This window comes from Geotrypetes seraphini, chromosome 19, assembly GCF_902459505.1.
Source record: "Geotrypetes seraphini chromosome 19, aGeoSer1.1, whole genome shotgun sequence".
Taxonomy (NCBI): domain Eukaryota; kingdom Metazoa; phylum Chordata; class Amphibia; order Gymnophiona; family Dermophiidae; genus Geotrypetes; species Geotrypetes seraphini.
The window spans coordinates 13,713,612-13,741,362 of record NC_047102.1 but is presented as its reverse complement, the minus strand read 5'-3'; the positions used below and the strand labels follow the sequence as shown (position 1 = coordinate 13,741,362).

At 43.4% G+C, this 27,751-nt stretch overlaps 1 protein-coding gene across 8 annotated transcripts in view; it reads right to left on the bottom strand.

Annotated features, from left to right (window-relative positions):
- MADD (MAP kinase activating death domain) overlaps positions 1-27,751 on the bottom strand; it is a 122,307-nt gene extending 94,556 nt beyond the window's left edge. Inside the window, exons 1-5 of one of the 8 annotated variants that reach the window (XM_033928650.1) lie at positions 27,251-27,751; positions 6,495-6,687; positions 5,296-5,910; positions 3,440-3,743; positions 1,312-1,443 (exon numbers count right to left, since the gene is read on the bottom strand). In XM_033928650.1, coding sequence (XP_033784541.1) covers positions 1,312-1,443; positions 3,440-3,743; positions 5,296-5,910; positions 6,495-6,556 — 1,113 coding nt within the window. In that variant the 5' untranslated portion in view covers positions 6,557-6,687; positions 27,251-27,751. Of the gene's footprint in view, positions 1-1,311; positions 1,444-3,439; positions 3,744-5,295; positions 5,911-6,494; positions 6,688-26,193; positions 26,377-27,250 lie in introns of those variants that run through there. The other 7 variants (XM_033928649.1, XM_033928652.1, XM_033928654.1 and 4 more) reach the window with 7 other exon arrangements.

Here is a 27,751-nt window from a genome sequence, read left to right as displayed (position 1 = left end):
CTAGAAATACTTTGCATAAGGGGTTCAGTCAGTCCGGTACCCTATAAGTGTCCGGAGAATAGAGAGCCAGGTCTCACCTTGTAGTTCTAAGTTATTCTGACCCCTCTCATTTGGAGTAAGGCTCTTACAATTAATAAACATGCTCTTCCATCCCCACATAACCCTCCACCCTCCCCATGTCCAAATCCTTCTCCCATTAAACGTTCCCTGTGCATGACAATTTCCCCCTTCCTCCTCCTCCACCAACTCCAATAAACTGAAAAGTTAGAAAGTAAGAAATAAGGCCTGGGTGAGTACACTTCCCTCCTCCATCTAACCAATGCATCTTCTACCTGGTCTCTGCTGAAACTGCTCCCAGTACCTTTTCCATATTGCCTCCACACTTAAGTTTCCCTCCTCGTAATGCTCTTGGTTTAGTTATGCAGTAGAGTGTACTCAACTTCATATGAAAGCCCCTAATGGCAGACACACTTCCAACTACGCGTGGCCTCACCTCTATCAGCCACTATGCACATCTTCCAGAGCCCCCCAGGCCTTCGCAGTGATCCCTTTAAGAAGATTTTATCAGGTCTATAATATTAATGTGCTTTTCTCAAATACTCATTCTCCACCAGGCAGCAATACTACCACCTTTGAATAAATGCCTGAAAGCCTACATCGGCGAGTCTTGTAAATTTTATGCCGCTTCTCTGGGGTCATATACCACCTATATATCAACTTGCATTCATTTTCTACAGCTTATATTAGTTGATATTAGAAATATTAGAGTGAAAGATATTAATAATTAGAGTGAAATCTACTTCCAACCATCTCGTCTTTGCTAAATTCCCCGACAACATCTTTTTCTACCAGAGAGTGCTTAAGCAAGAGCTAGCCATTTAGGTTCTGTGGGCTAAGATTTAAAGATATTCAAACTAAGTATAGAGGCAAACATGGAACCATCTCAAAAAAAGCCGACCCACTCTGTTAAGGCCCTCTGCCTCCTATCTTAGATCAGCACAAGTAGTCCAACCCAGATTTTGTCACAGAGGAGTAAGCTTCAAAATCCTTTTCCCTTCTAGAAAAGTTGCCCAAGTTATCCTCCACAGCCTCATCATGCAACAGTGTCGATTTCCAAAGTATCCTACCCCCCTAGGGCTCCCAAACATGGTAATTCCTGTTACTACCTTTCCTAGCTGTCTCTCACTCTAGCACCCTCCCTTCCAAATAACTTGACCGCAAGTGTTCTCTTCTTGTTCCACCTCTCCTTCTTATTCCTAAAACATTCTCTCTCTCAACAAACTCCGTGCATGCAAAGATTACGTGACTCACCTGTTCTGCTGATGCCATGCAGGTGGGAAGTAGAGGGATAACAGGAAACATGTACTCTAAGGGGTAAATCATTGCTACAAACGCCATGACAGACATAGAGAGTGCATTGTAGTCTCTAGATTGCAGGACAACCTGTAATCATAATAATAATAATTATTTATTTATTGTATACCGCTATACCAGAAGTTCGAAGCGGTTCACAACAAAAAAGTACATACAGTTAATGTCTGAAATACATAGTAAACAGTCAATATCTAAATACAGGATAAAGTGATCAATAAAAGAATACATCTGATAAAATCAACAAAGTTAACAGTATCAGATTCAAATAATGAAAGCATACCCAACAGACAGGGGATCCAAAACAGCCCCCGATCCAACAGAAGCAACGCAGAGGCAGAACCCACGGGACTCGGAGTTACACTAGATCAGGGATCTCAAAGTCCCTCCTTGAGGGCCGCAATCCAGTCGGGTTTGCAGGATTTCCCCAATGAATATGCATTGAAAGCAGTGCATGCACATAGATCTCATGCATATTCATTGGGGAAATCCTGAAAACCCGACTGGATTGCGGCCCTCAAGGAGGGACTTTGAGACCCCTGCACTAGATCTAACTGAGTGCACAGACCCAGAACTGAGATGGGCTCTCAGGGAAGATCGGATCCACAAAAACTAACAGTGGATGCTGCTTTAATCTCGTTTCTAACAAAGAGAAGATCCAAAGTCACAGGAGATCCAATTGAATCAACACAGAGACAGAAACCAGAGCGACACCCAGTCCAATATTCCAGAAAAACATGAAGGAAGCTCTAAACAAGGAGCCATGCAGGAGTAGAAGGAGCATTCACAAAACTGCCTCCAAATAGAAGGGGCAAAAGCAGTATCCAAATTCCAGAAGGACACAAGCTTTATAAACAGAAAAAAAAGGCAGAGTTAAAAGGTTAGAGAGAGATAAGAGTATGCAACGTATTGGAAAAAAGGAGCAAATTAGATGGACCTAGAGTGTATCAGAACCAATATGAGTTATTCAAAATGCGGCAGCCAGGTTGGCAATACACATATATTACACCTGTACTAAAACATCTTCATTGGCTTGTGTTGGAATTTCAAGAGTGGCATATGGCTTTGTCCTTGATCCATTGAACACTGTACTTAATTGTCTCTTGGTATTTTTCTTAGGCTTTGGCATTCTATCAACCGGGGAGACATCTGAGATCAGAAGCAGGGATGCGCCCATCTATTGATGGTGTGCTTGCGACAAGCTAATGCAGAAACTCGTGTGTGGCCTTTTCGGCAGCTGGTCCACTTTTATGGAATGCAGTGCCAGGAATACTGCAATTATGTTGGGGTACTACACAATTCAAGCTTTTAAACATGCACCTTTTTGTACAAGTATATTTCTTAATGCTATTTTTTTAATGCTTTATATATTCAGTGGGGCAGTGGTAGAGGAGATGTGTGGTTGTGGATGTTGTAAGATGAGATTGTGGTTTGGTAATGTGGTTGTTTGATGTTTTATTGTGTATGTTCTCTTGTACTCCCCGCCTAGGTTGTAAGTGGATTATACATTTTTACAATAATAAACAAATGGGGTGAGAACTAAACTCAGAACTGACTCCAATATTATCAGAAGCATCAAAATGAATGAGCATGGAGACTGGTCCCAAAACAGAAGCCGATATAAAAGAGCCAACAGCGTAGCTGGTTTTAAGAAAGGTTTGGACAAATTCCTGGAGGAAAAGTCCATAGTCTGTTATTCTTGGAGGAAAATTCCATAGTCTGTTATTGAGAAAGACACAGGGGAAGCCACTGCTTGCCCTGGATCAGTAGCATGGAATGTTGGTATTCTGAGGATTCCGGAATCTTGCTACTTTTTGGGGATTCTGCAAGGAATGTTGCTACTCTAGGTTTTGGCCAGGTACCAGGGATCTGGATTGGTGAGAATGGGCTACTGGGCTTGGTCTGACCCAGTAAGGCTATTATGTTCTTAAGCTCTAAGGAAATAAAATTAGGAGACTCAAATCAACACAATGCAGCTGAACCAAGAAGCACCCATCTGGGACAACATATAGACCTATCTTCCCCCCCTAATGCACATCACCGAGGATCTGCCGTGCCAACTTGTTACCTTGTGCTCCAGGAGGATGCAGGATAGGACCTGCAAGCAGGCGTCTACTCCCAGTAACTCTAAGGGAAGGTGCAACGGGAAGTCCACCAGTGAGAAACGCGAGGGGTCAGGAAGGGCAAAAGTCAAAGCAGGCTGCAGATCATGGGGCAGGACTTCCACATCCACTCGCTTCTGACCAGAAACGGGAATAGGAGAACGAAGCAGGCGGTAAATCCAAGCTTCGATCTCGCGAAGATCATGCAGCAGCGTACTGGACTTCTCTTCCACCAGCAATGACCCTGTGAAAATGCGCCACATCGTGTCCCTGTGATAAATGGGTAGATATACAAAGAGAGAGGAGGTGAGCCAAAACAGTCCATATCTTCTGCATGTCAGTTCTCACTTCCTCCCTAATTTTGATTTAATTTCCCCAGCCAGTTCTAGCACCCTGGCACATCTTAGGGGGGAGAGGGTGCAAATAAACATTCTGGCTTCCTATTAATATACTATACACACCAGGAAGCTTATACTTCACTATTTATGCAATTATTATTAATTGAAAAACTTCACAAGTATTTTTTTTGTAATAAATAACAATAAAAACAAAACACCAAAAACTACTTTTCACAAAATTATTTCAAAACTCTCTCACCCTGCCAAATTAATCCAATGATTTAAATGCACCTGTTGTCATAATACACAAACTTCACTTATTATATCTTGTCTTCGTATTGGCGGTGTCACTCCTCGACTTTCCTGCTCTTTCACCATTATAAGATCAACCCGAACTGTGTCCATGTCAGTCTCCCTCTACTTGAGTTTTGCAAAAAAAAAAAAGCTACATCAAGAGGGGACATTGGCTGCACTTGTTAAGGGGGACCCCCAAAACCTCCGACTCTCAAGAGGTTTCGTGGGTCCACCTTAGCAAGTCCAGCCAACGTCCCCTCCTGACAAAGCCGTTTCTTGCAAAGCTCGAGCAGAGGGACACGGACAGTGGTTCGGGTTGATCTTATAATGGCGAAGGTGCAGGAGTGGGAAGTCGAGGAGCGACACCGCCACTACGAAGACAAGATATAAGTGAAGTTTGTGTATAATGACAACAGGTGCATTTAAGTCATTGGATTAATTTGGCAGCGTGACAGACTTTCGAAAGTGCTACGATGGTCCCTCTGACAACCTATGCTTCTAAGGTTAGTGGCCTGAGCACTTTTAAATAATTTTGTGAAAAGTAGTTTTGGGGTTTCAAGTTTCAAGTTTATTAGGATTTTATATACCGCCTATCAAGGTTATCTAAGCGGTTTTACAATCAGGTACTCAAGCATTTTCCCTCTCTGTCCCGGTGGGCTCACACTCTAGCTAACGTACCTGGGGCTATGGAGGATTAAGTGACTTGCCCAGGGTCACAAGGAGCAGCGCGGGGTTTGAACCCACAACCCCAGGGTGCTGAGGCTGTAGATCCAACCACTGCGCCACACACTCCTCCACTCCTCTGTTCTGTTTTTATTTATTTAAAAAAAATACTTGTGAAGTTTTTGAATGAATTACTATGAATATATAGTGTAGCGCGGTGGTTAAAGCTACCACCTCAGCACCCTGATGTTGTGGGTTCAAACTCACACGGTTCCTTTTGAACTTGGGCCAGTCACTTAAGCCCCCCCATTGCCCCAGGTACATTAGGTAGATTGTGAACCCACTGGGACAGATGGGGGAAAAATGCTCGAGTACCTGAATAAATTCATGTAAAACCATTCCAAACTCCCCTTAAATAAATAATATTGTGCACAATCTGGCATGTGCAACAACGCTGCAGCCCCTGGCAGGAACAATATGGTGTCGCTGCCATCCTAACATGTATTTGCTTCTATCCTGGCCCTCACCGTTGGACTCCTTTAGGGATCCCCATCTTCTTGCTGATAAGCCTCTCGCTGCAACAGTCCACGAGTCTCTTGAGGGTGTACAGGCACTCACGGAAGGTGGAGAAGAACGGATAATGGCTGAGTATGCAGAGGGACGTTAAGGAGCTGTTGCGTGAGCGCTGACCGTTTTTAGCAAGGCGTTTCCCACGAGGGGACCTGTTGACATCGGGAGTCGAGTCAGCACTGGGAGCCTGAAGCGAGGAGCCACTTTCAGAACCATCGTTGCCCGTCTCCTCCTGGGTGCAGGCAACATCTGCCACTTTGGGGACCTTGTGGCTGTCCCGAACTCGAAGCCCAGAGCCTCCATCCCCCTTGTCTTTTGGGATTCGTTTCTGGAAGGAGCGGTAGAAATTGACACAGATCCCATAGCGAATAACACCCGTGTCCTTGTCTGTGAGCGTGAAGACAAAAGAGGTGTCATCGCGGAAACTCATACGCTTCTGGCGCACGCTTAGACATCCTTCCGGCTGGCAGAAGAACACCACATCGGGCGGTAACGGAAACTCCGGATGGTCTTCCAGAGGGTAACGACGCAGCAGCTCTGGGGTCTGAGCAACACTGTCGCTGCTTGGTTGCCTGAAATAGATATCAGTAATTCAGAGGGGGAGCCCCCACAATTAAGGTTTCCAACCCAACTGGATCCAGATTTGCCCGACAGGTTTGATCCAAGTCCAGGGTTTACCCCACTGCATGCGGGCACTCGTAGTCCTGCTTTTCTTAGGGAATGCTTACTGTGGAATAAATCTCAGACTGGAACAACCCTGTCAAGCAAAACTGGATCCAGTTGGCAACCATAGCCATAACATAGAACAAGAGAAGGTTAGAAAGAGAATATAAAGTAAAGCAAAAAGAAAGAGTGAATATGGGTGACCAGAGAATAGAGAGAGAAGCAAGCCATGCGTTATACAGAAATTTAGGCAGATCTCTGGTTATACCCAACAAATACAGAGGACCCTCAGAGAGCTAGCCACAAGCCAGAAAGTAGTCTCAAATAGCCATAGAATGAAGCCCAATGGGCTTAGAGACAGGAGAGGTGCAAGGATTATGCAAGAGATTAAAGGATTATGGAATCCAAAAGGACAGATTGAAGGAGAGAGAAAAATCCAAGCCTTCAAAGGGACAAGACTGACAAGATGAGGAATAAGAGGTTATGCTGTTACCTGGCTCCAATGATCACCAAATAATCCAGCAATCGAGGGCAACATTTCTTCTTCGGCACCATGGTCACACCTAGACTCTAGGTCATCTCAGTGAATCCCTCACTCAATGCCCGACGCCAAGCCAAAACGCAAAGTGCAGGAACTGACTGCTCCATACGTGATCATCCCCACAAAGAACGTCAGAGGAATTCATCTGGGGAAAAAGAGAAAGACAGATGATGAAGAGGCGTCATCACAGGTGTGAATCATGTCTTCCCCAATTAGAAGCATTGTCCTCGACTCCCAGCATTGTCAGCACAAGCAAGTTTCCATGCAACAGCTGTTACCTGCATTTGTACTCTAGGATCAGCGACACACTCACAACCCATCAATCCATCGCAGACAAACTCACAAACATATCAACCAAATGTGCCTCGCGTCCCATCCCCATGAATGACCCAGGAAACAACACATTTTGGCCCACACCCCCCTAGCGGGCAGCTCTATTGGTCATTTAGACAAGAAACTTTTCTTGCACTCTTTAAAGAGAAAATGTCCACCTTTTTTAAAGGGTGACTGCAATTTTAATTTTATTTCTCAGCCTTAAATTTTCTCCACTCTCTCTCTCTCATTAGCAAGTGATAACATGTACAAGAAACTCGTCTGGAAAGGGCAAAACTAAGTTATGAACTCAAATACAGAAAGATGTCAGCTTAAAAGCAACATCATGAAAGACTTTTTCACGGAAAGGATGGTGGATGCCTGAACAGTGACGGAGTTAAAAAAGATATGGAATAAATACTATAGTTTTCCCTTATATAGCAGTACTCATAGCTGTCTCACTTCCAGGACTTGAGCCAAGAAAGACAAAACCATCAATTGGGCCAGGGACCAGAGTCGAAGAAAGAGCACTCCTGGAAACTTGGGGCCATCCTTTCCTCTTCCCCATCACAGTACAAAGAACTAATAAGGCAAGCATGGGGCTCAAACACCCCATTGAAATATACCATCTTGCTCTGCCTCGCTCATACGATATTTACGTATGTGAAGAGCTATTTCTGACAGTGCGTCTAAGTCCAATTTGGACGTCCTGAGAAGCACATCCAAAAACTGGTGAAGTCAATGGAATAGTTCAGTATGTCTACCTCCATCTGCTGGTAGGGGGAGGAGGGTGGTCTAGCTTAAAGAGGCTCAGTATGATTTAAAGTGTTCGCTAGAAAATAACTTTATGGACTATGATAAATAGGTATGTATGTCTCTTTGCACGGAAGATCGGAACGCAGGCTTTACGTATGAACAGAACACACAAGTGAAAGCTTCATGTGTGCGCACTGACAGTTTCAGTTCAGTTTTCCTTATGACTGAGAACTCAGCAGAGCCCTGGGTATCCTGTACCCTACATCACAAAATCAACCCTTGAGACCAGGGCCAGCCCATCTTCACTCCCATCTCCCTCATTTTAGATTGTGAGCCCACTAAGGACAGAAGAAGTGCATGTATATAATATGTAAACCACTTTGCTTGTACCTCAGAAAGACGGTATAGCTAGGGTTACCATATGGCTCCAGAAAAAGGAGAGTGGATTGAGACATCCAGGTTTTACTTCCATTGCTTTAAATGGAAATAAAGCCCAGCTCGCTCTCTCCCAGTCCTTCTTACTTCCATTGCTTTCAGTAGAAGTAAAACCCAGATGTCTCAATCCATCCTCCTTTTTCTGGGGCCCTATGGTATCCCTAGATCAGGGGTGTCAAAGTCCCTCCTCGAGGGCCGCAATCCAGTCGGGTTTTCAGGATTTCCCCAAATGAATATGCATGAGATCTATTTGCATGCGCTGCGAATAGATCTCATGCATATTCATTGGGGAAATCCTGAAAACCCAACTGGATTGCGGCCCTCGAGGAGGGACTTTGACACCCCTGCCCCTAGATTTATCAAATGTTTTACTCTTACAAACCAGACACATCCCCCTCACACAGTCCAAGATTAGTATCCAAAATCAGCAAGAAGGATGTAGGATTGGAAGAAACTATCAGGACTGTGAGGAAGAGAAGAGATGAGACTGTGTAATCAGTCCCCAAGCGGGCGCCGACTACATGACTAGAATGGAAGGTAAAGTGAAGGGATGGAAGCAACTACAGTATGTAACCACGATCATGAGTGAAGGCAGAATAAGTAGAAATTGTAATTAGCAGTGTCAGGTTTAGAACTGAGTCATCAGAACACCAAGTGACAACACAGATGATATACCAAGATTTATAAAACATGTAAGCCAAACAGATCACAGGACTGTGAGTAATGTGACTCAGCTCAGCTCCCACAGCAATCAACCTCCTGTCCCTGATCCCAAAAGGAGAGCTATAACAGCACCCCCTCCCCCCCATTCCCAAGCAAGCAAAGCACTGTCAGGATTATATACTCCCAGAAAGAGAAACTAAAGCGCCACAGGAAAGGGAGTCAACTGTTTTTATAGCATCATTAGAAATTCTCCAACAATCCAAAGAGAACATTGGCAGCCACATGAATACACAAACCCCACATTGTGGTAAGAGAATTAATGTAGATGGTTTAATTAAAAAAAAAAAAAAAAAAAAGATATGGACAAGTTCCTGGAGGAAAAGTCCATAAACTGTTGTTGAGACAGACATGGGAGAAGCCACTGCTTGCCCTGGATCGGTGGCATGGAATGTTGCTACTATTTGGGGGGGGGGGGTTGCCAGGTACTTGTTACTTGGATTGGCCTCCATGAAGATGGGATACTGGGCTAGATGAACCATTGGTCTGATCCAGTAAGACTATTCTTATGCTCTTATCAGGTTCTGTAAAAGATATGATCAGAAAAATCAGGGCCGGGTCTGGTGATAGACATTTTGGTCACTTTTATGTGGAGAGATATATAATTTACTACCCTGTGATACTGTGTTTAAACTAGTACCTACTATAATCACAGCTAAACTTACAAAAAAGTTATATTTAATTAAATATTGTGAAAATCTCAGACCCAAAACCTGTGACTGGTGATAACACCAAACTGGGGTTCATTGGGGGACCATCATCGTTTTTCACTGTCCCCACAACCATCCACATAAATTATACATGAAAATCCAAGTTGAAAAGACTTATCTGTGGATTGGATGGTATGATCCCAATAATGATCCTCAGCGGTAAATAAATAGTCTTGTGTTTATAGTGTGCTAAAAACAACCACTGTTATTCCTCCATAATATGTCCTTGTCCTTGTTTAACAAAACTAGAAAAAGAACTGTTGTCCAAGGGGTTGTCGTTTGTTCCAAGTACCAAGTATGATGGTTTTGACATTCGGTCCCATCTCCAGAGGTTTTTTAGATCCATCCGCCTGAAGGTCTTCTTTCAAGATAAAGAATTCAATCAAATGGACTCGGGTTTACCCCCAGGCCTCAGAAGTAGATCGTCTTGGATGCCCCCTGGAGCTTTGGATCCGTCTATTACTTCGTTTGAACGTTTAGTGTTAAAGGATATACAACAGCTTGAGAACAAACAGAACAGGTTTCATTCTAATCTTTCACCTGAACAATGGAATACAATACAGGTTTTACGTCAGGACAAGTCCATCATAATTCACAGGGCTGATAAGGGGGGAGGAATTGTAATTCAAAATTATAGTGATTACCATAATGAGGCAATTAATCAACTTAACGATATATCATATTACTCCACCCTTCCACAGGATCCTACGTATCAAATCAAACTACAGATTGATAATATTTTGAGTTTAGCCCACTTAGATGAAGTCATTACGGCCAAAGAGTTGAAATTCCTTACTGTTGACCATCCCAGGATTCCTTTTATACATTTCATCCCTAAGATTCACAAATCTCATACCCATCCACCAGGTCGCCCCATAGTAGTAGGGTCTGGTTCTGTTCTCAATATCTTGATGGGTTTCTCAAACAATTTGTGTCTTTGGCTAAATCAATTATCAAAGATTCTACTCATTTTCTACAATACATAGATGAAGTTTTTGAAGAAGTTCAGTGGGACCAATGTGTTTTGGTCACCGCAGATGTGGTAGCATTATATACTAACATTCCCCAAAGTGCTGCTGCCACTGTGGTAAAGTTTTTTTCGGCCAAAATGATCATGTCCAAATCTAAACAACATTTGTTGGATAAGCTGGCTGAAGTGGTTATTTACAATAATTATTTTCGCTTTGAAGACATTTTTTATTTGCAAACAAAAGGAGAAGCAATGGGGGCCACAGTTGCCCCCACACTGGCATGCCTTTATATGACACAGTTCGAGGAATCTTTGGTATATAAATCTCCCCTCTTTAGACATGTTAGAAGTTGGAAAAGATTTATAGATGACGTATTTTTTGTGTGGAGTGGTGGGTTGGAAGAATTTGAACAATTTATGAATAACATTAACTCCCTTGATTCTAATATCAAGTTTACTTATCAATATGGCAGAGATCAAATTTCATTCTTAGATATAACAATCAAAATTCATCAAGGTAGTCCATCCACCACTCTGCACAGAAAAACGTCAGACCGAAATGCTCTTTTACAATATCGGAGTTTCCACCCCCGTCCCCTGAGAAACAGCATTCCGGTTGGACAATTTCTCCGGATAAGAAGGATATGTTCCTCAGAGGAAGATTTTGACATTCAGGCTTCTATCATGTATAAAAATTTTCTGGAAAGAGGTTATCCACATAGAATCATTAAGAGGGCATGGAAAAGGGCTAAAAACTGCCATCGCACATGGGTTATGACAACTAATAGTAAGAATCTTAAAAACCAACAACAGACGGTATGTGTAATGCCGTATTCCAACAACAGTAATGATATAAAACACATTATCCTCAAACACTGGCCTATAGTGCAATATCATAAAGCTTTGCAAGACAAACCCAAATTTGCATTCTCCAGGGCTTCCAACCTTGGAGAAAAGTTGAAATACAGACCGGCCACACGTGAAAGTCACCCAGGACTTCCACATAAAGCTTGTGGTAAATGTAGACTGTATCAGTATGTATGGGATATTTCTCAAATCAATATTCCAGGGGCGAATCGCAATAATTTTAAACTCAACTCTGGGACTGACTGTGATTCTGTGGGAGTGGTTTATTGTATTAAATGTCCTTGCCACAAACTGTACATAGGACAGACCTCCCGCAAAATCAAAGTCAGGATAACGGAACACATTAGTGGTATTCGCAATCAAAGAGTTTCCGCCCCCCTCACAAGTCATTGGTTGGAGAAATCGCATTCAATCCATGATTTGAGGTACACCGTGTTGATACAAATTAAGAACTTTGACGGTGACCTCGCCAGATGTTTGATCAGAAAAGAACAAAGGTTCATTTATGAATGGCATACTTTAGTGCCAAATGGATTGAATCACGAGATCGAGTGGTTGTCCCTTTAATTTGAATATTTTTCTTTTAACTTTTGAACAAATTTTTTCCTCCCCCCTGGCGACATCACTTCCGCCGTCTTACAAGGTGGCGTTAAGCCCATAGGGTTCTTATTTAAGGTTAGCTTACCCGCGGTCCAAGTTCTCTTCAGCCTAGTACTCGGCACAAAGCCGAAATGTGGAGCCGGCAATAGGTATGAGATTTGTGATTTGAATTAGATATAGTATGGCATACATTTACTTCGAGAAGATAAATAGAATAAGAGGTTCCCGTTTATATTGGTTTTAAGATTTAGTATGATTAATAATCCCACTGATCTACTTCACTGTATGTTTGTTCAAATAGAGTCCTTCCCTGAAGAAGAATTTTCTCGAAACTCGAGTCGGGGGGACAAGGACATATTATGGAGGATTAACAGTGGTTGTTTTTAGCACACTATAAACACAAGACTATTTATTCACCGCTGAGGATCATTATTGGGATCATACCATCCAATCCACAGATAAGTCTTTTCAACTTGGATTTTCATGTATAATTTATGTGGATGGTTGTGGGGACAGTGAAAAACGATGATGGTCCCCCAATGAACCCCAGTTTGGTGTTATCACCAGTCACGGGTTTTGGGTCTGAGATTTTCACAATATTTAATTAAATATAACTTTTTTGTAAGTTTAGCTGTGATTATAGAAGGTACTAGGATAGACATTTTGGAACATAAGAACGTAAGATTTGCCGCTGCTGGGTCAGACCAGTGGTCCATCGTGCCCAACAGTCCGCTCACGTGGCGGCCCTTAGGTCAAACACCAGTGCTCTAACTGAGACTAGCCCTATCTGCGTACGCTCTAGTTCAGCAGGAACTTGTCTAACTTTGTCTTGAATCCCTGGAGGGTGCTTTCCCCTATAACAGCCTCTGGAAGAGCGTGCCAGATTTCTGCCACTCTCTGGGAGAAGAAGAACTTCCTTACATTTGTACGGAATCTATTCCCTTCAAAGCCCACATAAAGGTTGTGTCTTCTTTAGCTTCAGGCAGGCTCCAGGGCCCTTCGTGGCCTTGGGGACCCAATTCACCTCTAATGCCGAACCAATTAGAGCCTCATCATTGTTGTTTTGTTTTTTTTAATTATACACTTTTATTGAATATTACAAAAGAAAATACAAAACAACAAAATGGGATACCAGTATTATGAATGCAAAAAAATAAACCAGCAATAATACCAAACAACTGTATTCTAACCGAAAGTACACGAAATGCACCTCCTAGCACAATAGCAATAAACCCGATACCCACTCTCGAACATCACCCAACACCCCCCTCCCTCAATTCCATTGAACATAAGCACTCAATGAGAGGTAACCCCCTGTTGGTTCTTCAGGAGATCACCCCAACAATATAATCCTCCCCTCTTGATAAACTTAAGTCAATGAGTCCACTTTGTCCATTATCAAAGACCAAGTCCGGTTATGCAACGAATAATATCCATGACTCTTTGCAATTGAACGTTCCATGGCGCTCACAGTCTGAAGCTTCTAAGGCCAATCCAATATAGTAGGCGGCATTGCCTGTCGCCAATGATTGGCAATCAAGCATTTAGCTGCTGCCAGACCCCATCGATGAAGCTTAGTTTGCCAGGTATGTAAGCACACATTATAAAGACCCAACAAACAGCCCTGCGGAGTAAAGGGTAGAAGAATTTGCAGCAATTGAGACAGACATCCCACCACCTGTTTTCAAAAAGGTTTCAAGACCGTGCGCTCCCACCAAATATGTAAAAATGAACCAGGGCCCACCCCACATCGCCAGCAAGCAGAGTCTCATCATTCTTAACTATGAGTGTAATAAATATACCGTGGTACCTTGGATTACAAGCATAATCCGTTCCAGGAGCATGCTCGTAATCCAAAATGCTCATTTATCAAAGCGAGTTTCCCAATAGGAAATAATGGAAACTCACTTTGATACGTTCCCACCCCCCGAGGCCAGCGGCGCTGCTCTATCCCCCCCCCCCCACGAGAACCAGCATTGCTCTTCACGAAGGCCCCCCCTGCGATCCGGCACCCTCCCCCCCTCGTGATTGGGCACCCCCCCGCCGCTTCTTACTGTCATCTGGGCTTGGGCACCGGCACCAGCATTTCCTGTGCGTTGGTGCCGGTGCCCGAAGATCGGCCTCCTCTTCTTGCTGGGCCTTGAGCATCTGCGCATGCTCAAGGACTGCGAGTTCACGCTCTTTCCGAGATTCTCGGAGAGAACGTGAACTCGCAGGCCTTGAGCACGCGCAGATGCTCAAGGCCCAGCAAGAAAAGGAGGCCGATCTTTGGGAACGGGCACCAACGCATATGACATGCCAGTGCCGGTGCCCAAGCCTAGATGACAGTAAGAAGTGGCGGGGGGGGGGGGGTGCCGGATCGCAAATCGAGGCACAGATTTTGCGAATGTTTTGCTCGTCTTGCAAAACACTCGCAAACCGAGGTACCACTGTATTCCCTGAAATCTCATTTTGACTAGACTGCATTTGTAATAAATGGGATTATTGTTTGCACAGCCTTGCAATGATTAGTAGCAGGAAGAGGCAGAGTGTGAGCTGGGTCTCGCAGGCAGCATATTATAACCCCTCCCTCCCCCCCACTGTCAAGACACAGGAACGATCTGCTTCCTTATGCATGAAGTAGTCCTTTCATTCTCGGAAAACCTGCCCTATAAATAATAGATGGGCCATTGACAGTGACTACTAAAATATTGAGAACAGCAGGATTCAGGCAAGGGTCAAACTCTCAAGACTGCCATCAGATCAACTCACGAGCAATGCTGGAAAAACTGCAAGCACCAAACGAGGAAAACTTGTTCACGAATATTAACCAAGCACCATTACAGGGCAGGATATCATCCCGCCTCCTCTCATCAGAGCCTTCTGAGCAAGGCTCAGTGTTAACACTAAGGAGAAAATTCATCAAGCAGCGTTTGGCCTTAATGTGTGTTAAATGCTAAAAGCCCATTGGTAGAATGAACGTTTAGCATTTAGCACTCATTAATTCCTTTAAAACACATTAAGGCCATAGCGCCATTTGATGGATTTCTGCCTTAATGTCATATGGACGGATGAGCCACTATATAGAACCTGTGATGCGTAGGACTGGTTTTATTGGAACTATAGCTCCACGGATAAAATGACCTAGAAACAGAATGTCTAGGAAACATGCGTTGGTCATAACAGAGATGCACCCAGTGAATCAAGGTAATACTGCGTAATATAGCTAAATCCTCTTTGGATGAAAACTACTATAGGAAATGAAAACAACTGATTATTTCTAGGACTGGAGAGATTTTTCCAACAGCCTCAAGGACTCATACAGAAAAGCAACAAAGCAACTCCCACACACTTCCTAGGACAAGGCTTAGCAGAGGGAAATTCGAGAGGAGATAGTGGATGCTGTGGATGGGCATGGGCAGGCTGATTGGCCTTTATCTGCCATCATGTTTCTCTAACCTTAAAGCTCTATGACATCACAATGCAGGTGTCAAGAGCCTTAGCCTAGAGCAGGGGTGTCCAATGTCGGTCCTCGAGGGCCGCAATCCAGTCGGGTTTTCAGGATTTCCCCAATGAATATGCATTGAAAGCAGTGCATGCACATATATCTCATGCATATTCATTGGGGAAATCCTGAAAACCCGACTGGATTGCGGCCCTCGAGGACCGACATTGGACACCCCTGGCCTAGAGGGAGAGGGAGGGATTAGTGCAGACATGGGCAACTCCGGTCCTCGCAAATAGATCTTATGCATATTCATTGGGGAAATCCTGAAAAACTGATTGGATTCCGGCCCTCGAGGACCGGAGTTGCCCATGTCTGAGTTAGTGGATGCTGGGGATGGGCAGACTGGATGGGCCTTTATCTGCCATCATGCTTCTCTGTTTCTATAACCATAAAGCTCTATGAACTCACAATACAAGTGTTAGCCTTAACCAATAACAATAATGTACTATGACATCAGAATGCAGGTGTTAAAAGCCTTAGCCTATAGAGAGGAGGAGATAGTGGATGCTGCAGATGGGCTATTTGGCCCTTTATCTGCCATCATGTTTCTATGTAACAAGTAAAGGCGTATTGTAGGACAGCACAGTTAAAACAAAACAACTAGCCTCATGGATTTTCTCTGGCTCACAGCAAGATAAAGCCAAAAACGGGATGAAGAGTCCACTGCTTGCAGGTTTGTGACATGCAATACATTGTAAAGGAATCACACTCTTGTACTTTTCTCTACAGCCTGAAATCCAGTTCCAAATATATTAACGTAGGAGTCTGTTCTAACACGTTCTGCATTTTCAATATGAAACCATTATAAAAATATTCAAAAATATATTTGTCTATCATTTGACTGACCACCTTCTACAGTAGAACAAGATCCGAGTTACGTTAAAAGTAAAAATATTTCTGTAAATAAGAACAACAAAAAGAAGTCTCAATTATGTGCCTCCAGAGAATGATTGAGAAGTGAGGAGTGTGTGGTGCAGTGGTTAAGAGCTACAGCCTCAGTACCCTGAGGTTGTGGGTTCAAATCCCACACTGCTCCTTGTGACCCTGGGCAAGTCACTCAATCCCCCCGTTACCCCAGGTACATTCGATAGAGTATGAGCCCACTGGGACAAATAGGGAAAAAATGATTGAATACCTATATGTAAACCACTTAGGCCAGGGGTCTCAAAGTCCCTCCTTGAGGGCCGCAATCCAGTCGGGGTTTCAGGATTTCCCCAATGAATATGCATGAGATCTATGTGCATGCACTGCTTTCAATGCATATTCATTGGGGAAATCCTGAAAACCCGATTGGATTGCGGCCCTCAAGGAGGGACTTTGAGATCTCTGACTTAGGCTATAAGTGTTTCAAGTTTATTATACCAAAGCGGTTTACACTGTACAAAATTTTTTTTTTTTTTAAATGGATAAGTAAAAACAGGTGGAAGGACATATATACAAAAAATTTTCAATCGACAGGACATAGTACAGGAGGGAAATGAGCAGAGTTACAATTCTTAAAATAAAAATGAGGAGGTAATGAAAAGAACGCTATGGAGACGGGAAAGACCTGAGTGAACCATTTGTCTAAATCTCAAAAGAATCCTTAGAGAGATAGGTTTTAAGGTTAGATTTGCAATGATTAGAATTAGTTTCCAGTCTTAGAGCTATGGGGAGGGCATTTCATAATGTAGGAGTGACTACAGAATAAATGGTCGTAAAATAACTGACGAACGGATGGGACTGTAAGAAGATGTTGCCAAGACGATCGCAAGTGAACGCGAGATTTCGTATGGAATCAGAAGTCTGTCAATAAACGAGGGGGAGTGATTGATCTAAACACTGAATGCATGAAAAATAATTTTAAATGTAATTCTATGGGAGATGGGCAACCAATGGGCCTTTTTTTAAAAGAGGGGGTTACATGGTCAAACTTTTTTGCATTAAAAATCATTTTTACGTAAGTGGTATATTAATACTTAAATAAATAAATAAGTACTGCCCTAGAAGTACTATGCAAACAAATATTGAGAAACCACATCCTTAGAGGAAGACTAATCAGCCACAACCGTACCGTCTGAAGAAACCATAGTTTGTATGGGGATGTTTCGCTGAAAGAGAGAAGTTGAGGCTGGAAGGGGGAAAACTGAAGACCTGTTCTTTGTTTCCAAATTACATGGTCAGGTCACATTATTATGAACACCACCTACCTCTTTACGTCAGGGACACACAGACAATGAACGAATGCATGCGTCACACACAGACTTTGTGGGTATATCCCGGAATAAACAAAACAAAAAAAAACCCTTTATCCTCTTAACCTCTTGTGTTTTTCCTTTGTTTTATTAATTTCCCCTTTCCCTTATAAATATTGTAACTCATTCCTTCCCTGAATATCCTTTGGTCCCAGTTTGTTTACTGTATCCGTCTTTCCCCTGTTTATTTTTTTTAATCTTGTACCCATTGTTTTTAACTTTAACCGCCTTGATTTGACGGCAATTGTTACGAAATGCGGGATATCCAATAAACTAACCATAACTGTATAGAAGGCGTAGTTTGTGAACTGTTTGTAGGCGAGTTGACAAACGGAACTTTTTTGATGACCCGCCATGGCAACTGTGGGGCAGCACAAGCCATCGATTGCGAGAGGCGAACAAAGGATACGCAGGTTGGAACGGGCAGATTGGCACGCCACTGTGAAGCAACTCAACATCCAAAAGAGCCAGGGAGGCTTCCAGAGGTGTGTCCAAAAACGAACCCTGTGGCGAATGGGGCTCCGGAGCAGACGGCTGGTGACTGCACCCATGCTCCCAAGGGTTCATTGCAAAAACGGCTGCAATTTGCACAGGAGTACCGACATTGGACTTACACCGACTGGCAGAGGGTTGCCTTCTCCGATGAGTCACGTCTTCAGCTCAATCGAACAGATGAGCTTTGGCATGCCAGGTGTGAAAACACTGAGAACAAACACCCAGCAACCACTATTGGAAGTGCATAGGCTGTTGGCAACAGCATTATGGACTGGATCCCTTGATACTTCTGGAAGGCATTCTTAACCAATATGGGTATCTCTCCTTGCCAATCAAGTACCCTCGTACACTGGCCATAGGGAAGACGTTGATGGTCTTCCCTATGGCCAATGGGGTTTCTCGACAGGACAATGCGAAATGTCATACCACCAGAATTGTTTGCGAATGGTTCGCAGAGCACGACCAAGACTTCCAGCTACTTCCCTGGCCTCCAAATTCCTCAGACTTTAACACAATCGAGCACATTTGGGACCACCCTGATTGACATGCTCGACAACTGGATCTACCACCAAGCACCCGTCAGCAACTTCTGGATGCACCGCAATCCGTGTGGCTCTAGATACCTCTAGCAACTATCCAGCATATTACTGAGTCACCCTCACAGTGTCTGGTTGCCGTCAGTGCTGCCAGAGGCAGTTATTCTGGATATTAGAAGGTGGTCATAATAATGTGACTCACCGTGTAGATGGCTACCTTTCCGTTTCTATACTAATCTGTAAAACGCTTTGAAAGGCAGTACATTGAATTGTGGAACAAACCAATTCTTCACACCTCTTGACAATACATGGTGGAAGCCCTATTGCACCAATAGCAACCACAAATGGTTTAGGACAGTGGTCTCAAACTCGCGGCCCGCCAGGTCCTATTTGGAGGCCCTCGGTATGTTTATCATAATCACAAAAGTAAAATAAAACCGTTTCTTGATCACATGTCTCTTTAGCTATAAATGACAATGTTATTATTAAGACTTAGCCAAAAGGAAAGATTTATAAACTATAAAGAGTTTTACCTCATTTCTTTAATAAGACATTAACTCTTTTTTCTGCGGCCCTCCAAGTCCCTCCAGATCCAAAATGTGGCCCTGCAAAGGGTTTGAGACCACTGGTTTAAGATAATTATGTACCAACTTTACACAGTGGGCAGGCACAATTTTAACTCATTTTTCTCAGCAAATTAGCTCAAGTTCTTTCAACTTGGTTGGAGGCTGATCATAGTCCCAAGTCCTGTCAGAGAATTTTTATGGGTCGTTTAAGTACAATTGCTTTTTTTCTTGCCAAAATGTTCCACTGTTGCTTTTGCTTCGTGCTTAGGATCATTGTACTCTTGAGAGGTGACTTCTCCCCAGACCCACTGAACAGATTTCCTCCAGGATCTGCCTGCACTTTGCACTTCATCACTAGAGGGCGCAACTCTCTTCTTGAAGAACTCTATACCTCTGAGTGACTTTCAAACGTGACGGTTGCAATCCTGAAGTTTGGTTACCAATTTGAATGAGAAGACAGTTCTTTTATTTGAATTGTACTTTGCACTGGCCATTTTCCCCTCAATCTTCACAAGCCGCCCCATCCCCAGTGCAGTACAGCCCCCCTGCAACCTAATGCTGCCTATTGGATAACTCAAATTCTTAAAACCAGCTATTATGGATTTAATACAAACAAGTGTTATCTGAATCAATTCAATTTTAATCTTATCTCCCACAGTTCATTTCATTACAGTACATAAGAACATAAGAAGTTGCCTCCGCTAAGTCAGACCAGAGGTCCATCTTGCTCAGCGTACTTTTACATCTTACCAATACTCAATTCATTAATAAATATCAGAATAATTTAGTCAGTGAACCTAATCCCCATCACTCACACTCACTTCCCAACTTTCACACACATACTACAGTCATTGTGATTACTTTTATCCGAAACTGGATCTTGGTTAGTTCCATGATTATCTAGTCAGAGAGGCTTCAAACTGAGAGTTGCACATGAAAATCTCAGTTTCTTAAACACAATCGGCAGGCCTCTCTGTCCTCATGATGGTCCTGTTCTTCAATTCATAAAGCATTCAGCTCAACACAAGACTGTATTTTACCACTTGGCGTCTTCAGGAGCTGCGTTTGCAAGGCTCACCTTCATCACAACTCCACCAGTAAACTAAGCATGACTCGAGCAGGGACCCAGGGTACGACACAAGCCGGGATCAGCTGACATACAGGAAACACACCATCTACCAGGATATTTATTAATAAATTAAGTATTGGTAAGTTGTAAAAGTACTGTAATGAAATGAACTGTGGGAAATAAGATTAAAATTGAATTGATTCAGATAATACTTGTTTGTATTAAACATTTAATAGCTGGTTTTAAGAATTTGAGTTATCCAATAGGCAGCTATTTAACTACCGTATTTGCCGGCGTATAGGACGACTGGGCGTATAAGACGACCCCCCAACTTTTAGTTAAAAAATAGAGTTTTGTGTTATACTCGCCGTATAAGACGACCCCTTCTTCCGCACACCTTCTCTACCGCCACGGGTGCAGCACAGCCGGCCAGGTTCCCTTACTTTTGTGGCACTTCCCCGACCGACCGACCGACAACAGCCCCGGTCCGACAAACCTCCCTGCCCTTAACCGCGAATCTAAATTACCTTCTTACAGCTGCTGTAAGAAGGTATTTAGATTCGCGGCTACAGGGCAGGGAGGATTGTCGGACCCGGGCTGTTATCGGTCGGTCGGGGAAGTGCCACAAAAGTAAGGGAACCTGGCCGGCTGTGCTGCAACCGGGGCGGGGCGGCCGCCCCTCTCTCTTGGTACCGCGAGGCTACTCTCCTTCTCCTTACCTGCCATGCCTGCAGCACAGAGCCGAACGGAAGTCTTCCCGACGTCAGCACTGACGTCGGAGGGAGGGAGGGCTTTGTTTAAGCTTTGTTTAAGCCCTCCCTCCCCTCCGACGTCAGCGCTGACGTCGGGAAGACTTCCGTTCGGCTCTGTGCTGCAAGCAGAGAAGGTAGGGAGAAGAAGAGCCGCGCGACTGAGTACATCCAGCCCCGCAAGTAAGGGCATGTAAACTGTACCCGGCGTATAAGACGACCCCCGACTTTGGGGAGGATTTTAAGGTACTGAAAAGTCGTCTTATACGCCGGCAAATACGGTAACTGGAAAAAAATACCCCAAGCTTAGGCTTAGGTTAATTTCTATGTTATATTATAGGGATGATGTTTGTAGGATAGTGTGACATTTTATTATGCACATTATCACTTAGCAACAAGAACAAAAGGTTCCCCTTTCGTCTCATCAGACTAAACTTTTCTCCCACACGTCTGCAGCGGCATTCCTTAAATGTTCCTTTGCAAACTCTCTGCGGCTCATCGTCCCTTGAATTCTATAAAGCACTAAAAATTGTGAACGCAAATTTCAGTGTGTGCTCAAATTGCATGCACAATTTAATTGACCAAGCCAATTAGCGCAAATAATTGGGAGCCTACGCAATTATTGGTGCTAACTGGAATTAAAATTTATGGGCAAAAAAGGGGTGCTCCTGCAACTTACGCAAGCAATTATAGAATAAGGAGGTAGTCCGCCCATAATTTAGGGATGAGGATTGCTACTTATCACTTATATAGCTGAAAGGCTGTACATTTTGACATTTATAGACCGTCCCTGCTCAGAAGAGCTTACAATCTAACTTAGACATAGACATAACATAATGGGTTGGGGATGCAGAACCCAAGGTTAGAGGAGTTAGGAGTCGAAAGCACACTCAAAGAGGTGGGCTTTTAAAATGGGCCTTGAGCACTGCCAGAGACGGAGCCCGCCGTATTTCAGTCGGTGTAAAGGGCCACAACTAAAGTTAGGTGCGGTTTGCTGTGCTAGGAACAGTGCCCAACTTTGCGTGCCATATATAGAATTGCACTATTGTTTTCAACACCAATTTTTCAACACCGCTCTTTCCAAGTTTAACCCAAAATTCAATCACACACCTCTGGCGTACTTTCACGGATAAGTCTTCACATCTGCCATGACAAAACATACAAAGTTCTTCCTCGCGCTGTGACCCAACAACGAAGACTACGGCAGTCCAACTACATTTTGATTTCTAGAGTGGTGCAATGGTTAAAGCTACAGCCTCAGCATCCCGAGGTTGTGGGTTCAAACTCACACTGTTCCTTGTGACCCTGGACAAGTCACTTAATCCCCCCCTTGCTTCAGATACATTAGATTGTGAACTCATTGGGACAGACATGGAAAAATGCTTGAGTACCTGAATAGATTCAAGTAAACCGTTTTGAGTTCCCTTGGAAGAATGGTATAGAAAACTGAATAACTAAAATATAGCCTTCCCAAATCTCTAATTTTAAAATAATTTTATCCTAGAGGGGATGGGGACGGTGATTAATTCTGTCATCGTGTAATTCTCAACTCACTGACACAGTACAGAGAATGACACGGGGACAATTTTTACCCTGTCCCTGCAGGAACTCATTTCCAGTCCCATCCCAGAGAGTTCTTTTCCCGTCCCTGCCCCATTCCTGCAAGCTCTGTCCTCATCGAAACAAGCCTCAAACACTTCAAAATCATAAGTGTTCGAGGCTTGTGTAGTTAAGGCAGAGCTTACAAGAATGTGGTAGGGACAAAACTTGTCCCCGTGTCATTCTCTACACATTGCTATCTAGCTTTAGGACAGGAGGATTCTGCTACGCAGTGAGAGAAGAACTGGCTGATGCTCAGATAGCTAAGGATTTCCTTATTGCTATGAAGGCCACAAATCCCTACCCAAATTAAAGCAGTCAGCAACAGGTGCACATAATAAGCACAGGAAAAACAGTCATTCCAGTGCATAAATGAGACCAAATGACAGTGCAAATTCCTCCCACCACAGCTATGTGCACTCTATACATCGGATTATACAAATGGTACTCAAAAATAGGTGCCAAAAAAAAAAAAAAGATAGGCCCTGTGCATCCAGTTTATCTTTTTCCTCATTTTGTGTTGCATAGACCATCAAGGGAAATGAGAAGTTCTCACCTATTATTTGCCTATCCAAAAATGAATGGATGTAAATATAAGACCTTCTTAGATAGGCTAGATAAATGTATTCACCAAGCTATGCCTTATTGTTCTTTTCGGAAGTTAATTAAGACCACTTTGCTTGACAAATGTATTACTTCATAAGGGTTTTAATCATTTGTAATTGTATTTTTATTGTATGATTGTATTTCGCTGATTGTCCAGCTCTTCTTAGTGTAAACTGCCTAGAACTTCCGGGAATGGCGGTATAAAAGAATAAAGTTATTATTATAGAACTGCACCAATCCCCATGCCCTAATTTTGGGCACCAGACTTAAGCATGGCTTCTTTCAATTGCTTGATGTTCAATCCCATGTCATTCTTGATGGTATCCAGCCAACAGGCCTTTGGTCTCCCCTCCTTCCTTTTACCATTGATAAATCCAAGTAGCACCTCCTTTTCTAGTGAATTCACCCTCATCACATGTCCAAAATAGGTCAATTTCTGTCTGGTAATCTTGCCTTCCAGGGACAACTCTGGGTTTATATGATCAAGAACATCTTTGTTGATGATCCTAGCTGTCCATGTGATTCGTAGAAGTCTCTTCTAGCACCACAGCCCGAAGGCATTGATTTTTATTCTATCTGCATCCGTGAGTGTTCATGTCTAGAGCCATATGTCACAATGTACTCAGTAGCAAAAGCTTTGCTAAAAGTGCTAAAAGGGAGGCAAGAAGTGATGCGTCTTTGATCCTTCCTGTTCAAGCATAGTCCTCATTATTGATTTAGTTTTATTTGTACTGCTTTCATTTAATATTTGTTTTAAATTATTTGTTTACTATTCTACTATAGACCATTTTAGACAGGCTAGTTTTGCTTGGAAGAACAGTTACTGACCAACCTGTAAGTACAATTGTCAATGAAGAAATATCTAACACTAACCCTTACTCTTAGGATTACCTCTTTCCTTCAACCAGGTCAAGAGATTACTTCTGGCAGATTAGAGGGCCATGTGGTTATATTCCATGGGGTTTCATTGTTGACTGGAGAAGTATGAGCATAGATGCAGCCAGCTATATCGTGATAAGTTTATTTTCCTATGAAAGAATACTTCCTCTCCTATCAAATCTCAATAAAAGCTTTATATTCTTATTAATACTACAAAGTGAACACTACATATCAACTGCAGGCATCAGATGATTAAAACCAGAGTTCTGTATGCAAGGCCTAAAGCTGACTCAGCTAACCAGAGCCGGCTCAGAAATCATCCTGTCAGTAACAGATTGACCTTGCAAAGCCTTTTCAGTGTCCTGATAATCTCAAGCATTGGTTCCAACAGCAACACTGAAAAACAGTTGTAAATGTTCAGTGTTTCTCAGTGCAGTATTGCGTTCAGGAAAGCTCCTCGTCTGATTTCTTTGTAATTTTTTGCATAATTATTTCCATCCCATTTGGCTCTTGAATATTCTTGTACTGAACATCCTGGACCCCTGAGGAAGAAGTGTTTTTCGAAATATGGACCGTGTCGGGTCCAGCATGTCTTACAATAAGAACCAGCTTTTGGATATAATTATTTTTATTTTGGTTTTATTATTTTTTACTGATGTCACTATACATATGTTTTATGACCTTTTAATTTAATAAATTCCTGCACCCCTGTTCTGCAGTTCTGTTTTGGGATTTTGCATTGCATTTTTTACTGCAGTACCCGCTGGTTCCTTTTTGCTCTGCTCCATTACAACAGTGGGATGAGGTCTGAGCTTCAATAAAGCTAAAAAGAAGGAGAGAGGCACATCTCAGTCCACCCCAACACCAACTAGCAGCAATCAGTATAAAAATATTTATTTTAATGAATCTCTGTTGCTGCATTTACTTGTAGTCATGGCAAATATGTACATTATAAACCAAAACAAATCAATAACCTTAATGAACCAGTTTTCCCCAAATATTTGTGGGGAAAAAACCCAACAGAATGACAAGCACCAGTTCCATCTGATCCCCAGCATTAAATGGAAAACGAACCAACCGATTCCTCAAACTGCAGAAACCACAGCAATACTATCAATCCTCAAAAGTCAACCAAGAATCCTAAATAAATGACTCCAGAAGTTCAGTCGTACAGTCTGTTTAAAATATGCTGCAGAATAAGAAGAATAATGTTATTCTTATATACCGCCATACCGAAAAAGTTCTGGGCGGTTCACAACCAGGTGAGCTAATACATGGGATACAGATAAAATACAAATTAGAATAATGGACTTAAAAACAGATAAAGACAGAAAGCATTTACAATATAATGCAGAAAATACAGGCATGGCAGGGAAAGAAGGAATACATAGAACAGATCAAATACATCAAGTTGAATCTAAGGAACTTGATTGAAAAAAGCATAACAATTGCACTTCTTACTGCACTGATGCAATGCATCTGGTCGGAGGGGGAGCGTGAGAAATACCTTTTTCAAGCTCTATTGCACAAGAGTAGGAATAAAACCCACAGGGCAGTGCCTGACATGCGAAGAAAATGATGCCATCGCAAAGGTGCATCAGCTTTAACGTGACTCCAGCCTACAAAGAACCTTCTTTTTTTTTTCCCCCCCCCTGCAGGCTCAATTCGGTTCCAGAAATGTTAATATGGCCAAAAAAGAGATTTATGGGGGGGGGGGGGGGGGGAGAGAAAAGAACACCTGAAAGGGGAATGATAATTCATAGTGGGGGGGGAGGGGGAGAGAAAAGAACACCTGAAAGGGGAATAATAATTCATAGTGGGGGGGGGAGGGGGAGAGAAAAGAACACCTGAAAGGGGAATGATAATTCATAGTGGGGGGGGGGAGGGGGAGTAGTGCTAGGTACGAATGTGTGCGGAGAAAAAGGCTTGGCAGTATTAGGGGTGGAGCACTGGGTGGATGGGAGAGAGAGCCAAGCACCCGCAGTGCAGCATCTCTCCTTCCCCCCCCCCCCCGGCACGTCTTCTCCACCCCCCTTCGTTCCCCAAACTCTCCCGTCCTACCTTTCAGGCTGGGCTCGGAGGTCGCCGACGGCAGCGAGTCGCATACACTCCCCCCCCTCCTCCTCCTCCGCCTAGGGACGGCCGACGGCGCAAACCTTCCCTCCGCCCCGACGGAAACGGAAAGCGCGTCAGAGGTGGGCGGGACGCGGCCGCGCGAGCGTTTGCGTCAGAAGGGGGGGGGCGGGAGCGCGTAAGAAAGGGCTGCAGGGCTGGCCGCCGCCCCCCTCAACCACTACCGCGCTATTACCGCTCCTGTTAATTGTGTCTCCAGCGCAAAGTCACAAAGATGGAAGAAAGCAGTCCCTGTTCCAAAGAGCTTACCATCTAAACAGGATGTCAGGGATACGGAGGTTAAGGCTTGAAAGCTCTAGGCAACTCTGTGGCTCCAGAACTCATGCCTTACTCTAGTCTATAAACATGCAATGCACCGGGTTTATTGGGTTGTTTGTTTTTTAATTAAAGCTTCTCTACCAATCCGATTCATTCTTTATCTGGAAGCTGAAATTGTGGATTGAAGTCAATATTTTTTACTTTTAATTTTTTTCCAGTTTTAATGAATTATTTGTAATCTTATTCATTGCTTTACCATTTTGTTCTATTTCTATCTTTTAAATTTCTCCAGAATTCTTTTTTCAACAGTTCCTCCTCTATATCTCTTCTCTTCTATCTTTCAAAGCACATAGTTCTGTTAGATTGTTTATTTTCTCATTTTTTCTCTTTCCTTACTTTGCACTTCCTTACTACTCTCTAGGTACTTCAGTTAGATTGTGAGCCTTCGGGACAGTTAGGGAACTTCTAAGTACCTTTCTCACTTATAATTTTAATGTATATTTTCTGAAAACCGCTTAGAACCTAACGGATGTAGCGGTATATAAGAAATAAATTACATTACATTCTCTGCCCTATTTCTGCTTGCAGAGTCACTGACCGAAGCAGCCACGGTTGCAACAAGTTCGATGGATTACGTTAATTTGCCCAGATCATAATCCTAAGTAAGCTCATGTGATACGACAAGGAATCGGAATTTCTCTGCCCCCCCCCCCCCCCTCTCACTCACCAGGGTGACCAAGTGGAGCTGCCGGGCTTCAGTCAGGGACAACCCAAGCAAGAGACGAAGAGTCGCGCCTTCCTTCCCCCGGAACTCCAGCGCAGGGCCACTGGGCCCGGGGGGAAGAGGCAGCAGTGGGGCGCGTCTCGCCGGTAGACTTTCCGTTCGCTTTCCAAACGGTCTCTTTCCGCTCGTTTGTCTCGTAGGGTTTTTGCCAGTTTGGGAGGACAGCGAAGACCGTTTTGAGATGCCGAAAGAAGGGTTCACTCGTTCCTACCTCTGGTCCTCCCGGAGACAGCGCAGAGGGAGGGGGAAAAGGCGCTGCGCACCGGAAGTGGAATGCGTCTCGGCGAAGACGCCATCTTGGTTGTGTATTGTACGGGGGGGTCTCTCGCTGCGGGTGGATAACGGGAGGTGACGCGATCGAAACGGGCCAAGTGAAAGACGTTAAAAGAGTGAAACGTTTCTCCTGGATCCGAAACCAAAACCGAAAGTGGAGTTGTGTCATTG